The sequence below is a fragment of the Thalia democratica genome, chromosome 9 (genome assembly GCF_965202585.1).
Source record: "Thalia democratica chromosome 9, ktThaDemo2.hap1.1, whole genome shotgun sequence".
Classification (NCBI taxonomy): domain Eukaryota; kingdom Metazoa; phylum Chordata; class Thaliacea; order Salpida; family Salpidae; genus Thalia; species Thalia democratica.
This window is the reverse complement of record NC_139173.1, coordinates 31,665,659-31,682,153: the sequence shown is the minus strand read 5'-3', so window position 1 is coordinate 31,682,153 and position 16,495 is coordinate 31,665,659. Positions and strand designations below refer to the sequence as shown.

At 25.0% G+C, this 16,495-nt stretch overlaps 1 protein-coding gene across 1 annotated transcript; it reads left to right on the top strand.

Moving 5' to 3' along the window:
* Window positions 1-1,212: 1,212 nt before the first annotated feature.
* LOC145844193 (vesicle-associated membrane protein 4-like) lies at window positions 1,213-9,455 on the top strand. The gene is made up of 3 exons (XM_082951563.1): window positions 1,213-1,321; window positions 4,621-4,719; window positions 8,414-9,455. The coding sequence occupies exons 1-3, from the start codon at window positions 1,232-1,234 to the stop codon at window positions 8,573-8,575; spliced, it is 351 nt and encodes a 116-aa protein (XP_082807689.1). The 5' UTR covers window positions 1,213-1,231; the 3' UTR covers window positions 8,576-9,455.
* Window positions 9,456-16,495: the final 7,040 nt, after the last annotated feature.

Here is a 16,495-nt window from a genome sequence, read left to right as displayed (position 1 = left end):
TTTTAATGTTTCGTTTAGAATAATTAATAAGCTTTTAAGCATATTTAAATTTATCTCAAAGATTAATTGTTTCTAACTCGTTTTGTCGATTAGTTTTTAAGGCTTTTTAACGAATTCAAACTGTATAAAATTTTTCAATATATTGAAAAATAGTAAACTACTTTCATATTGATACTGAAATTCATACCAATTTTTATATTTAAATGTGAAAAATATAAAGTTTAGTTTTCTGGTTTAGCATAAATATTGATTTAAAAAGTACAATTTTTCAACGAAACTTAAGTATTAGTTTTTGAAGATTTTCTAAACACAATTTTAACTACTCTATAGAAACCCAAAAGACAATGTTTAAAACTAAAACATTTTGATGCAAAATTTTTGTTATGTTATGATTTTTTTATATTATAATTAAACTTTTTCATTTAAAGATTGACAACATAGCTACTTAAAATATTTTTAAAACATTAACGCATACTTGCTAACAAGAATACATTTGAAACCTTTAAACCTGAAGTTTAAAATTTGCCTTAATTTTTGCTTAAAATTTTGCAAGACTGTAGGAACATCTCTATGACAGCTTAAAAGAAAGCAAGCATAACATTTACAACCGCTAGATTTAAAATATACTAAATTTTAATAATATGCTGATAGCGTTGTCTAAAATGCCAAGCCTGCTAATTATAAGTTTAGAATTAAAGAATTTCAAACACATGGTCTTTAATTTATCAATTAATAACAAACTTTCAAAACAACTTTAACGTCTTTTTCTTTTGTAGAAAACCCCTGAAAAAACTGCTACATTTAGAAAAGCTGTCTTTTGTATCAACTCTGCTTTGAAGTTTAATTCTATCTATAAACGGAAAGTAAACATAAATTTTGGTCTGACTTGTATACTTTCTGAGTCAAAAAATATTTTCAAAGCTTTTATTTTTTTTTTATACCGTTATTACTAATCTACTTTATTTAAGCATATTAAAAACTAAGACAAAAAAAAAGGTTTTAATAATTGAATTAAAATTTACATTAAAGTAAAGATTTTATTTTTGCTGACAAAGCAAATATGAGTGACTATTATGGTCACGCACGACTGATCTTTAAGTTTAGTAGCCTCTATAAGCTTTTTCATTGTTGTCATAAAACTTAATATTTTTTTATTAGGGGAATACCTTTACAAGCAGTAACTAGTTTTCAAAACAATTATTAAACCAAAAATAAATTGAGACAACTAACCATGGCATCAGAAAGAGCAGCCCTGTTAGGAAATAGTGATTCGGAAGAGGACGATTTTTTCTTGAGAGGTCCACCCAATTCTTCTGAAAAGGTTTGAATTTTTAACTAAACAGACTCTAAACGTTTTAGGCTTTGCATAGACAAAGTTTCTATTTAAGCTTGTTTTTTTTTGAAGGTGTACAGATTAATTTAGACATTTTTATTGATTTTTTTAAGGAAAAGTAGGTATGTTTGTGGTTTTGTTTAATTTAAATGAAACTAAAAATATTTTTTGATATATTTGATAGTATAGTTTAAATTTAGAGCTTTAACGAACTAAATAATGTATTTAGTGTAAAACATAGATGTATTCTTAACTTTCTACAGTTATATTTTTTCCTATTTGATTCTTATCTAAAAGAATATTTGTAAATAAGTTGGCAATTTGCAATAATTAAATAAAAACTTGAATTAAAGTTTTATACTTTACATAATATAAGTAATGTAAAAAGTTTTTGATGGTTTTATTTATTGTATAATGCATTGAAAATGGCCATAAAGTATAGTTTTGGTAATTTTTACTATTGAAAACTTTTTTTTTACTTTGAGTCAAATTTCCTATTATGAGAGAAAAAAAAATTTGCACTTGAAAAATGACTGTAAGAAATTTCTAAAAACCATTTGTCACGCTGATTTTTTTACATAATACAATGTTTTTAATATTTTACATTTAGTTTATCTAAAATTTTTAGTAGTTATTTAATATTGTTTTGTTTTGTTAAGTTTTTTTTTATTAGTAATTTTAGTAATCAGCTTCAAAATTGATGCACTTTTTAGTCTTTTTAACTCAAGCTTTAACAAAAGTATAAAAAATATTGAAATACTAAAAAAATTATATATAAATTAGAAAAAACCATTAGTAAAAACCTTGTATTGAGTCTATTTTACTGGTTGCAATAGCACTATTGCTGTAGATCAGGGTTTCCCAAACTTTTTTTCAATGGCCCCCTTCAACAAGATTACTCATATACTACAATAAAAAACACCAAAGACCTTTTTTTTTTTTGCTCTTTGTCTGCAACTCAAGAATATCTAGTGTAAGTTTCTAAACTACCATAAAATACACATAAGACCTTTTTTTTTTGCTCTTCATCTGCAACTCAAGAATATCTAGTGTAAGTTTCAAGTTATGGCCTCATGGCCCCCCTGTGGCTCGTTCACTGCTCATGGCCCCCCTCTTCCCCCTTTGCTGCTCGTGGCCCCCTGAGTATCTGTCATGGCCCTCTAGGGGGCCACTTGGCCCACTTTTGGAAACCCTGCTGTAGAAAGTTTTCATTACAAGTTTAAGAAGTTAGTTTTTTTAAATAAAAAAATTAGTATTTGATTATAAAAAACAACTCAATTAGAAGAAGAGCTTTTGAAGATTATTTCAAAGAAAAAGATTTTAGTTTAACACTTTTAATCAAAAAAATTATTGTGAGTCATCCCGAGTTTATTCAAATCCTTTAAAAAGTTTTTTGACATTTCAAAGTTAACAAAAATTAACTTATTCAACAATATCGGTTATAAATAACAAAATATTGCAATTAAATCAACTAAATCTCATTCAAAATCTATTAAAAAAAATGCCCTAAGGCTCTAAAAAGTCCTAAAACTATCCTGATGTTTTTATAAAAACAAAACTATTCTTAGTCAACTTAAGTTCTTAAAAATATCAAATTATCTCAAGTCCTAAAATTATCAAAAACTTCAATATATCCTGAGTGTGTTGCAACTCTGTTTTAAATCGAGTAATTATCTGTAAAATCCAGTGATTTTTTAAACTCAAGTGTTTTTTGCGTTTACCCAGTTCACAGTTGTTTAATATAAATAAAACCATAATGTAAATTCTTTTTTTTAAATTAAATTCGGCTAATTCTAGAGAAACTCAGACTGTATGAAGTCAATGTTCTAATTCTCAAACACTTGAAGTGTATAACTTTAGATTAGTTTTTCAACTTTTCAAAAAAAAGTTCTTAATCTGAAATCAGAGTTGCTACACATCCAGGATAATTCAGGCTAGTATAAGTTTGTAAAATATTAAGCTAGCTTGAACTTTTTTGACAAACTCAGGCTAAACTATGCTTTTTTATGTTTTGTTTTTGCAAAACCCAGGCTAGCTTGAATATTTTTCCTATATCTTAGGCTAGTGTTTTATGACTTTAATATTTTTATGTTGTGTTTTTATTACCTCATTTTAAAATGTATATAAGCTTGATTTAGGCATATTGAGGTCCACCTTATTTTTACAGTTTGATTCTACTTTGTAATGCTATGTATAAGCTATCACAGGTTTTTAACTGCTTAACAAACCTCTAAGTAACTTTTGAGACATAAACGATCAAATTCAGTAAGATCATAGGTCCCTAATGGAAGTGCAAACCCAAAACACAAAAAAGACTGTTTCACTAAAAATCTATCTTCTTCTTTTGTGAACTAATCTTCTTCAAATTTTTATAGTAAATCCATTACTAATATTAAAGTCTTTTCAATGCACAAATTTCTATTTTTTTGAAAAACTTTTTTTTTTTAAAAACAATATCTATTTTTTATTGTTTTTAAAATTAAATTTTTCATTTTCAAAACTCCAATACTCAAGGTATTTTAAACTATATAAGTAATATTTCCTAAAAATTTGAGGTCTCTAGCAAAAAAAATTAAGGAGAAGATATATTTGTAGTGAATTTTCTAATTTCTGACAAAATTGGTAATGAAAAGTCTACAAATATCTCAAAAATTAAATAAAACTTGAACTGTTTACAAAAAATTACTTGAAGTTTATAAGTTTGTTTTAGCTTCCATATAACGCCAATGTTTTTTTAAATGGTGTTACACCCCCCTTAGGCCTTACCAGTAACTTTTTCAGTTATTTCTTTGATTTTTTTTTTCAGTTTCCTCATGAACTTAGGGTAGCTTAATATTACTTGGGTTAGTTTTTGGCCACTCACGCAAGCATTTCATAAATGAGTGGCAACCCTGGTATATCTAAATGTTTTTGTTAATATTATGTGATTAGTGTTTTAAATCTTTTTAAATCTTTTTTAAACTACTAGCATTTTTACTTAGCATTGTTTAATTAGTTACATTGAATTTTTTTTTAATTTTTTTCTTAAAATGTCAAACATCAGGGTACCCTTCCCACAAAAACTGGTGTTTACTTTTTTTTTCATAATATTATAGATTAAATACTAAAATTTTCAAAAAATTAAAAATGGTATAGAAAACAATAGTTGTTTCAGAACAAGGAAACTAATTATTAATTTTAGTTAAATGAAAATCTAATTAATGTTAAACTTTCAAAAAATCTTTGTTTTTACTTAAGTTTTCAAGTTGCTACTATTGAATTGAAAATAATTTTAATGTTTACTTCAGATCCAGGCAGTCAAGCACCAGGTGAAAGATGTAGTCGGGATAATGAAGAACAATGTGAACAAGATGAGTGAACGTGGCAGCAGTCTCAATGAACTGCAAGTTTGTATAATAAATAAAAACAATATAGCATTTATCTTAAATTATTACTTCTTCAAATTATGTTTGTATTATTTAACAGTTTTGTTTATTACATAACAAATACTTCGCTTTTTTTTCAGCAAATAAGGTAAAAAAAAAAAGAAAGGTCTAATTAAAAATTTGACTTTTAAGTTATGAAATTTAGATGGAAGCAATGTTTGTTGACAAATTATAAATTTATAAAAGGTTGACAATAGTCTATAAAGGATAAAAATAGTCTTACATTGATTTTAAGCTTAAAATGCACAAATAGTTAATAGTTAAAATTAAAAGATTTATATAAGGTTTGATCATACCAATTCGATCATCAGACCAGTTTTGTCCTTATTAAGACTCATCAGTCATTCAAAACTGAAAAATTTGCAACCACTAAAAAGCAAAATAAAATTTAAGTATTCAAATTTTATAAACATTTAAAATCTATTATAAGATAAAAATAAATTGAAATTGGGTTTCAGTTTAAAAATCTTAAATAACTTAATTTGTCATACAACAAATTTTTCTCTGTTTTAATTTTATTCTAGATTGTATATTGAGCATGATTTTGGTACACCAATTTGGTTTTTGTAGATTGATCAGACTATTTTACTGTCATACAATATTTTTTATTGTAAATTTTAATAGTGTGGTTTGTGTGCATTTACTGTAAACTGTGTTTATGAGCTACACCTTGTTTCAAAAGACACCCTGGTTAAAACAATGTACAAGGTTGCCACTCGGTCAGGAAATCAGGAAAAGTCAGGAAAAATTTTTTTTAATGACAAAAGTCAGGAAAAGTCAGGTAAAAATGGGGGGTTTTGAAAAAAAGTCAGGAAAAGTCAGAAAATTTTATAAAATTAAAAAAAAAGTCAGATTTTGTCAGTTTAAATTTTCAAAATTCCTTGTTTTCCAAAGCCTTCAAATGGTAAAAATTAATTAAAAGTCCTTTAAAGTCAAAAAAAAAAGTCCAAAACTTTCTTAGAAATTTACAAAAATATTTAATTTTATTGTCAATGCCTTCATCTTGTATAAATTAGTAAAATATCCTTTATAAAATTGCAAAAAATTTCTATTAACATGTTGAACAAGTACCCTAATTGAACAAGCAGGTTTTGTAAGCTTTTTAGTATTGATGATCTTTAGCAAGGACACTTCCATAGTGAAACTGATATATACAAAAAAGTTTATCTAGCATAATTTTAGAATAAAATTGTTTTTTGTTTAAGTAAATAATTGAGTTCTTTATAACTAAGCAGTTAGTTAAGTATTTTATGTAACAAGTTAATGTGTATACTTTACCTATTTATAATTTTTTCAAAGTTGTTTAAATTTATAAAATAAGTTATAAGAGAGGTATATGCCAAGATTAAGTTTACTTATTATTTGTATTTTTTGTAGAGTAAATTAAGTTTTTAAAGTAAATAAGAGTATATTTATTTGTTACAAATTTTATACTAAATGATAAGAGTAAATATTTTATACAACAGATATATAGTTTACTTTTTTATGTCTTTTTTTTTCAGTTACTTAAGTATATTCTTTTTTAATTGATTTTTAATTTAAGGATTTTATAATAAACTGTTTGGGTAGTATTTTATTAAACTAAGTGAACAATTTATATAAATAAAGCATGTTTTAAGTAAATACATAATGTTGTTTCGTTTATTTAGATACGTTTATGCTAGGAAATTCTAAAAAATTGTGTTCTTTATTGTTTAAAGGTTTCAATTGTAAAAATTTGTTATTGTTTTAAGATTTTAGTTGTGAATGTTCGTTATTAATTTAAGGTTTTAATTGTAAAATTTTCTTATATGTCATTTGTTTATCTAAATACATTTATGCTAGGAAACGCTAAAAAACTGTGTCTTTTTTCAGAGAAGCTGTGTTTATAAAAAAATATGTTATGACAAGTATTTTGCTGATAGAGCTGTTTTTTACAAATACATTAATCATACACAGATGGTTCAGTTTATGTGCTGGAAGTTGTATAATGTATATATTAAGTTTTTTTTTCTGGAAATTTTTGCCTAATATATTTTTTTACGCACCTACAGGGTTGCCAAAAAAACTGGAATTCTTGAAAAACCTGGAATTTGACTATTTAGGCTAAAAAACCTGGAATTTGATAAGTTTTGCTAAAAAAAACTGGAATTTTAAACAATTTTATACATGTGAAGTAGTAAAATTTTGATTTCACACAAAAATTTATCTTATATATAAACAAAATTTTGTCATCATTAAAACTATTTTTTGTTTATAAACACATTTAAAGATGCTTTAAGATATCTTTTCAATGTTGTTATTCTATTTAACACAGTTTTTACCTTAAATTTAATCGTAAACTAAAAATAGACCCTAAAATGTGTAATTTTAAAAACCTGAAGAAAAATTGCCAAAAACATTTTGCAACCCTGCTCCTACCATTCATAGGTTTTTCCAGCTTTAGAACTTCTGTAATGTTAATTAACTCTATGAGATTGTCTTGCAATTTCAAAAGTTAATTAAAAAAGTATCTATTTTAAAAATATTTATAGTTTGAGAACTTAGATTGTATCAAGTATGTTAACCTTAGAAATCAAAATTACTAAAGCAGAAAAAATATAAATATTGCTTCATAAAAGTTGTCTTAACCACTTTCAACATACTGCATAGTTAAAAAAACAACAAAAAGTTTTTTATGTATTTAAATTTTAGTTTGAAAAAAAAAGTTTTCTGCTTTCAATTTCAAGTGTTTTATAAGTTTTAACCTGACAATCAAATATGTTATGAAATTTACAATGTTTTTGTTGCTAAAAAATTCTTAAATACAAGTTCAGTAAAGTTAACTTTTATAAACAAACTTTTCAGTATTAGAATATTAAGTGTAAATAAACTTTTGATTTGAAAAAATCAAATCTCTAATGTATTAAAGGGTATATGTTTTACCTGTTTTGATTCATTTATAAATATTTAATGACAGGTAACATTTTAAACAAAAAAAATAAATTATACACTAAATTTAACAACATACAAAAAATCTTCTTCTCATTACTATTTTCTGAACTTTGTAGTATCGAGTTTTTTTCTGGATTTCTACTTATTTAGCTTTTTGATACGGTAAAAAACAAAATTTATTAGTTTCAAACTGTTATTTTTTTCTTAGAAGCCTCATAATTTATGTATGTAAACTCCATTTCAGAAGAAATTGCTTCCTTTACTGACCCACCAACTTATATTAAAAAGATAGATCAAAGTATACACCAAAAAAAAAATTCTACTCAAACACGCAACTTGTATTATTTCAGATCACCTGGAGAATATTTTTTTACTGAAATAATAAAGTCTATGATCAATGAAAGACACATCAGAGTATCTGTTGGAAATATATATATATTAAAGATATTTTTTTATTCAAGCAACCTATATAAGTACAGATAACATGGATTTTTTTTATTATTTTTATGCTGAACTTAAACAACACAAGTGGTTGTAGGACAAGTTAGAGTATGAAGAAGAAAATTGTTTTAGTTATTTTTCCTTCATAATGCAACTTGTAGCAGGAGAGAAGTATTAGAGAAAAATTATTTTAAACTGAACCAACACCACAAATTATTTTAGGACAGGCCAGAACGTAGAAAATTGTTTCTTTCACGTTGTTTATTTTAAACTAGCTAACAATAAAATAAATCAACTTCAGGACAGGTCGGAGTACTTGTCGGACGGGGCGTCACGGTTCAGTGACCAGGCGATCCGGGTGCGGAAGAAGATGTGGCTCAACTCGCTGAGGTCCAAGCTGGTGATCGGCTTGCTGTTGGTTCTCCTCATACTCGCCATCATCATCGTTTCCACCAAAAAGTAGCTGTAAGTTGCAGCTCGTTTTTAGCAAGTTTCTTCGTAACAACGCTACTCTTTTATCCACGACTAAGATTATTGTTTTTTTTTTTGGAATATTTGTTTACGTTCGTTGTTATACAGTAATTGTTTTCTTGCTCTATTTACGTTTTTTTAACGCTTTCAATCTACTAAAAATTGAAATATAAATATTATTTATATCGGAGTTTTGAATTTATGGTGTCTTTAAACTTATGAAAAGTTTTCAAACTCGTGTACTATAGGTTTGTTGTTGTTGAATTTTTGGTACTTTATTTTATTTTTTCCGTAATGTTTAAATAGTTTTCTAACTTTCTGTTTCTAACTTGACTGAGTTGCATATAAATGATTTTGTTATTTAATCTTGTACATAGTAAAGGCTTTATAATTGTATTGTTCAGTATAAATAATACTTTTTACTTTATTTGGTATAGTTAACATTTTAATTTTCAATTATTTTTATTCAAAAAACTGTTACAGCAAAACTTGATTTTTGTATAAAATTAAATCGCTAAAACGCTTCTTAATTGCATTTTAATTAAATATCATTTTAGTAAAACACAGTTGTTTTGTTTATTTCCTTGGGGTCTGAAACTGCGTCTTAATTTATTTCATTGGTAATACATAAGTAGTTTTTGTTTTGTAAATAAAGTACAAATTTTCCATTGTAAACAGTTCTGTTGCTTTCAATCTTACTTGTAGTACTCGTTGTTACCATATTTCTAACTAGACGTTTTTTGAATTTTCATAATTGAATTGTAGTGATACATACTTTTACTACCCGACAATTTTTGTGACAAATTAACTCTTTTAGTTTAGTTTTTAAGTTTGTTTTGTTCAGCTTTATTTTTATTATTTGGTTCATTGAATTAAGCTAATCAGTGCTATTTGTATGCTTTTTATAAAAACAAAAATAGCAACGTAGATAATTTTCGATTTTAATTAAATGTGTAATTACATAACTTTTGAAGTATATTTAAGTTTTCAAACTAATTTTGTCATAAAGAAGTTATTAGTTTCTTATAAAGAAGTACTCACTTACTAACTTAAATTATTTGTAACACTATTATGCCATATTTAGTTTTATTGATGTTCAGTTTTATTCTTGTGAATGCATATTTTATTTAAAACTTATCAGTCTTCTTTGACAAAGTATAATATTTTTTATAAAAATATGTAAGTATGTACTAAAAAAATTAACCTAAGTGAAATTTTGCACAATTATTTATTTTTCTGGGATTTTAGTGCAATTAAATAAGTTGTCTGAATTTCCGATGAAATGTTTTTTTTTTTTTTCCTGTATATTATTATCTTTATTGTTGTTTTCTGTGACCTTTTGTTATTCGGTAATAAAATTTATTGGTATTGAAATGTTAACTTTTATTCAATTTGAAATAAGTCTGCAAAAAAAATCAAAAAAGTTTGTGATAAAATGTTAAGTTTTTGACTATTTCCTCCTTTTTGATTTTCATTTAAGATGTTTTTTTTTTGAATGAATTGAACACTTTAAAAAGTCAATATAGTATACATCAAAATCAAAAAGCGTAAACTCAAAAAAGTTGCACAAATGACACTTTTGCACAGATTAGAGTATAATTTTGAACAGATTGTACTTTTCCAAATAATGTCATTTTTTGTTTGAGCAGTGACAATATATCATAACTGATGCTAAAGACACTTTAAGTAGATATATTATAAACTTCTTACTGCAAGTTTAGAACTCAAGCTTTTAAAACTTGAATGTTTTTTTTTTACTTTTAAAAAATCAAACTCGTTATCACTTTTAACTCCGTATGTTTTAACTTTTATTAGAGGTTGCCATAAAACCTGGAAATTGAAAAATTAGGCAAAAAAACCTGGAGTTTTAAACAACTTTTACATGTAATATAATAAAATTATAAGTTTAGAACTTTTTTATAAAACATCTTTATAGTAGCATTACGGTATCATTTTATTTACAATTTAAGACTTTTTTTTACCATAAATTTAACTTTATACCATAAAATGGACAAAAATTGTACTTTCAACAAATCTATGGTTACATGTTTTAATGTAATTTTTTAATCAATTCAATAAATTAACGGTTAGCTAATATGTGTTTTTAAAATTGTTTTTAATTGAAAAAATTGCTTTTAATTTTGTATAACCTAGCCTTTTTACATAAACTAACGAATAAAGTTTTATAACTTCAATGTTAATTGGTTATAATTTTAATACATACATTTTATAGTTTTTAACTGAAGCAAACTAAATTATATGAAGTAAGCTTAAATTACATACAAATCTAAATTTGTTTAGTGCAGTCTTTTTTGAATTATTTAAAAAACTGTTCACAGTAGGTCACAATAAAAAAATATAAGTATCAAAGCAGGGATTGGTAGGCTTTCATAAGTAGCTTGCCAATTTTCCGAGGAAAAACGCTCGCTGTAAAGTAAAAATTTCACCGCAGGAACTGTTATTTTAAGAAAAATTACCATTAAAAAAATATTGTTTCAAACCAAAATGTGATAAAAACGCAATAACAAAGAACTAGTAGTTACTAGATATTAAATTAAAAACCTATTAGTAACCTTTTACCACTGAAAAATGGTTTCTAGTAGAAAAAGAACGTTGCGGACTGCAAGATTTCGATTCGAAGGCCGCTGATAACCGACCAATTCTCTAGAATGATCAGGGGTCGGCAAACTGCTGTCCGCGATGTACTTTTCAACGAAAGACACGCATTTTTTAGATTGATACGGTAAAAACCTACAACTGTTGTCTTAATTTAAAAATGTCCAAGTGTTACAAGTGCATTAATGATGCTAAATTCATCACATATTTAGTTAAAAGTAATACTTTTATATTGATTGATGCATTTATCTTAAGTAATTACAGCCAGCGAAAGACTTTTTTCTATTCAAGGTAGCACTATAACAGAATTTTTTTCTAGGAAAATACTCACTCGACTTAAAAAAGGCTAATGGTGTACATCATAACCAAAACCGTAAAATAAAAAACTTTTTGTTGTTTAACTATAATTAGTGATAAAAATACGTTTTAATTTCAAAACAACTAAAAAGCATAGTTAAAACCAATAATTAATAAAATATGTGTATACTAAAAATGTACTTTAAATTTTCACAAAGCTTATAGCTGTAAGAGTATGTATGTCGAACGCAACGTTCAGTCCGAGAGTTTTCAAATCCGTCATTAGGACCCTTACACGCTTTCTTTCGGAAAAACATGCACTTTTTGAGTAATACTTGTCTTTCTATGGCTCGTTAGCGTGACTATTTACTTTTATGAAATTCAACCAAACCTAAATTTAATTTGTGTAAATTGAATAAAACTCTTTTTAGTATTCTAAATCTTTATACAGATATTTTAACAATTTATTATCAACTAAAACCAAACATAACTAAAAGCAGTGTGTTTCAAAGCTGCAAACCAGGCAGAGTAGTGTGCATAGAAGTCAATTTCTATGCACAAAACATTTCGCATAAAAAACAAAGTTATATTCTACCTTTTTTCTATCCAAAAACTATTTTTGGTGTTAGTTAACAAGTGTTTTAATTAGTTTTCAAAAAAACTCTTAGTCTAGTTTACACTTAGTCTTGTTACTCACTGATCTACTGTAAATATCTTTGAAAAAACATAAATTTACTTACATAAGTTACACTTCTGTTTCAAAACTAGTTATTACATTTTAATGTAGAATTGCTAAAAAAACTTTTAAAACTTTAATGTACAATTTAAAATGTATAACAAACAAACTTATAGATGAACTAGGAACACCAGTAAAGTTAAATGAAAATGTTTCTAAACTAAAAAAACTAAAACGTTTTTGAGTTACAAACAAATCTTACTAGATAAATAGTTTACACGTAACTTGCCACGTTGAGCTAAGATTTAATCTGATAAATTGGCCGCATGACAATTAAAATTCGGAGGATATAAGTTCTTAGGAATATCGTTAATCGTCGCATCTAAAAAGTGATCTATAAAAAAATAGCTATTGTAGGTCTAACTCATAAAATTGTGATAATAAAAAAAAAATTAAAAATGTTATTCATTTAAAAATAGTATCAAAAAATTCTTTAGTTTAAAAATTGGCTGTATCTTAGAAAAACAGTTTAAATTTTATAAAAGGAAAAATGCGCATGTGGATCTAATCAATAAAAACATGATACTATTAATTTTTGAGAGTTATTAAAAGAGATATGGACAATAACATAGAACTATTAAACTTTAAATTATCCGAATCTCAATAGTCGTGCACCCTAACAAGTATGTAAACAAGTGCTTTTAACTTAAAAACAGGTACATTTACTATTTACTGTATGTACAGAGCTGTAGTTAGTATAAATTTACATTGAAAATAATAATTTGGGTTTACCAAAATTATGAACAGTTATTTACAATATCACCCAACATTAAAAATGAAACACTTTTTTACAAGAAGATCGACATATTTTTAAGACGTAAGTAAGGTGTCATTTTAAGTTTTAAACATTATGTACACTTTTAATAACTTTAACAACAAAATGGTCTAAAATTTGTGAAAATAAATGAGTTCTTAATGTTGAAAAGTGTATTTCTATATGGGTAAATGTACGGTAGCTGATGTTACGTGGCGGCAGAGTATTATAAAAACAGTTAAACAGATTTAGAATGGATCTAGTCAATTTTAAATTTAGTTTAAAAGGTTATTTTGTAGCTATAGTATGTTGTTTTTGATAAAAGAAGAAAGTTTTATACGCAATGTTGAAGTAAGACACACACGTTGTAAATTTTTGTTTTAAATTAAATACTGTTTTAAACAATCTACAATAGAATAAGGGTAAGAAAATATTTAATTATACAAAATAGAATAAAGAATTTCAAAAAATTCATGTTGTGTTGTTAAAAGTAGTTTTTTATTAATAGCTGAAATTGTAAAAAAAAAACTTTAGAGATTCGTAACACTTTAGAAATGATGCCTTCACAAAAAGTACTTATAACGATATTATTTAAAACTTTAACTTACAAATATTTATTTTTTTAGACTGAATTTTCATTTTCAGTAAAGTTCACCTTTTGATTAATATTTTGTTTATAAGCACCTACTCTAAAACATTCTTATACTCCTAATCTTCCGACTTGTTTAGACATTTTTTCATCTTTGCATGTTAAACAAAAGGTTTGAGTTTAGTTTTTGTACCAATGACAAATTTCTTTATACAACTTAAAAAAAATTCTAAAAAGTTAGCTATTTTGATATATCTAGTCATTATATAGCTTCAAGATTTATCCCAATACTACTTCAAATTTTTTCAGAAGAAAAATGTTATTAAGTTTTATTTAGACTAAACTGACTTAAAACTAAATTAAAGAATTGCTAATTTTTGTTAGTAAATTAAAATAAAAAACTGAATACCTGTCTAAATTTGTTGTCAATTTAATGATGTAGCTTCAAAGTGTTGTAATTATCTCAGAGTATGGCTTAAGTATAAAAACTCTGATTGTCTAAAGACTTTATATAAATTTTAAATTGTTTAGAAAATCGCACTTTCTTCTATAAAAGTATTAAAATTTTGAGTTGTGTTTTAAAACTTTTTTACTTTATAAAATATGTTAATGAATTTTATAAATAAAGCCTCAATCCAACTTTTGCTACAAATTTTTGTTCTAATTTCTATGGTAAATTTAATAGGTAGTTATACAGCAATCTAAAGGTATGATACTAAAAAATCATAAAACGTTATTAGAATTTGTGAAAATTAACTCGCAAAAATATTAGTTTGTTTAACTCAAATAAAAATTTTTAGCTATACTTTTCCAGCTTAAAAATTAACAAATGCTTAAACTTAAGCATACTACTTGACATGCTTTTTGTTTTTATTTATTTTTTAATGCACAAGAAAAGAACTTGTTTAGATAAAATTTAAGAAACTTCTAAAAATTCACTAACTTCTTAGTTTTATTTTATTTTTATTTTTTAAGTAAATTTTACTTTACATATTTAATATCAGGTGTAAAAACAGCATACTGGTTTATGTAAAAAAGTTAATTTATACCCTGGCTCTAAAATTAATCATAATTTTAGTTTTTGCTTTAAAGTATTTTTTAGTAATTGAAATATTTAAACACTTTTTTTATTTTTTACAAAAAATTTAAGTAGTAAATTTCAGCTGTACTTTTTTTAAATAATGTTTACTGCCAGATTAAAGTTTTCTTTAAGAAACATTAACATTACATTAGTTGAACCGTTTCAAAACTTTTTTAATTTTCCGAATTTTAGAAGTTTTTTAAGAATATAATTAACAAAGTGTGTTTTATATTATGATGATAATATTTGTTTAAAGTTTAACAAATCTATTTTTGTTTAAAATCATGATTATAAATTTAATTAGCCAATTTAATTGTTATTAAAGTTCAAGCTTTATTTGTTTTTTGTAAACAAAGGCGTGAAACAAGGCAAACTTTAACTTTTTTGTTTGTCAATATTTTTACAAGACTTTCATTGAAAACTTCTTTGTGTATTTGCACAAGTGCTACAAAAACACAAGAAAGTTATAATAATCGTACCAGTATAAAATCAACAATGTTTGCTGTAGCTTTAAACACATTTTTCTTGGTTATTATTTTACAAGAACTTTTTGTTAGTGTCAAGGCGAAGTTTTTTTCTTATTCTCTCACACGTAAGCGAGTGAATTTGCTAATTCTTTTAGACGAATTATTCTATTCGCAATACTTTCGATGAACAGTATTGATTTTGTTTCCGGAAGATTTGTTAATGTTAAAAGTAGCTTTTTTATTTTTTTTTTATCAAATTCGTTTTAAGAGCTTAGTTAATGTTAAATATTTTTTTTGTTAAATTGAAAATCAGGCTAGTTTAAGACAAAAAAGGCTAAAATAAGTTATGTCAAAAACCAAACTAATTAGTTTCTAACAGATTATAAAATAAGTATGAACTAGCAGTACATTTTATTATTACTAAACAAGTTTACTTAAACATTTATCATAGTTGAAAATGTAACTATAAAAATTTACTGCTTTAAAAATCTTCAAATATCATTACTACATTAACGACTTTTTCAAGTAATGGTAGATTTAAACTTATACCAGGGTTTGCATGCCGAATAAAAATTACAAAACACGTATATGGATTTAGTTAACTAGTTAAATAAACTGAAAAAATAAATTTAAAACGGAATTAACTTTAAAGTATTCATTAGTTTAAACATTTGCGCAAGGAATTTTGTTTAGGTACTTTATTTATTAAATTAATTTGTACAGCCTATAAAATTTTACAGCGAGAAAAAGTTTATGTGTTTATTACTACTTTTCTAAACGCCAAAAGCTTTAAAGTTCTTCGAGAAAAAGTAATTCGTCGAAACGATTTAAATACTTTTCCCAAGTATTTTCAGAAAGTATAACTTAAAAACTCATTTTTTTCACCGACTTAAAAAAAATCAATTATTTGTAAAGCCGATTACATGCATTAAGTTCTAATTATTAAAGTATTTAGTTTGACATAAGTACGAAGAAAATACTACTACAAAAAAAAATAAAATAGATTTATATTTTTATAATGTACAAAATATTAACATCTAAAATACTTATGAAAGTTTATTTAAAAAAGGTAATTTGACTTCAAAACCTTCAAGTTTTAGTTTTGCTAAATGTTTAAAAAAAACTTTTTTGTTTGTTTGCTCATTTTTCAATACTATTTAAAAAAAATACAATGTAAATAGTTTTTAATAGTATTGAAAGGAAACAGCATCATTTGTGTATATTCAAAAACTCACAACACCTTAAATAAAACATTTACAGAAGAATGAATAATCATAAATCGACTACTTAGTGTTTATTTTGCCGAACTCTGGATAACCGCAAGTCAATTATTAAAACTTTATTGGTAAACGTTACTTAACTGGTTTTTATT

Excerpts from the sequence above, each read along its gene's own strand:
- LOC145844193 (XM_082951563.1), top strand. The coding sequence starts at position 1,232 with ATGGCATCAGAAAGAGCAGCCCTGTTAGGAAATAGTGATTCGGAAGAG. Across the intron at positions 1,322-4,620 it reads CACCCAATTCTTCTGAAAAG|ATCCAGGCAGTCAAGCACCA; the intron begins GTTTGAATTTTT and ends TGTTTACTTCAG. Across the intron at positions 4,720-8,413 it reads GCAGTCTCAATGAACTGCAA|GACAGGTCGGAGTACTTGTC; the intron begins GTTTGTATAATA and ends AATCAACTTCAG.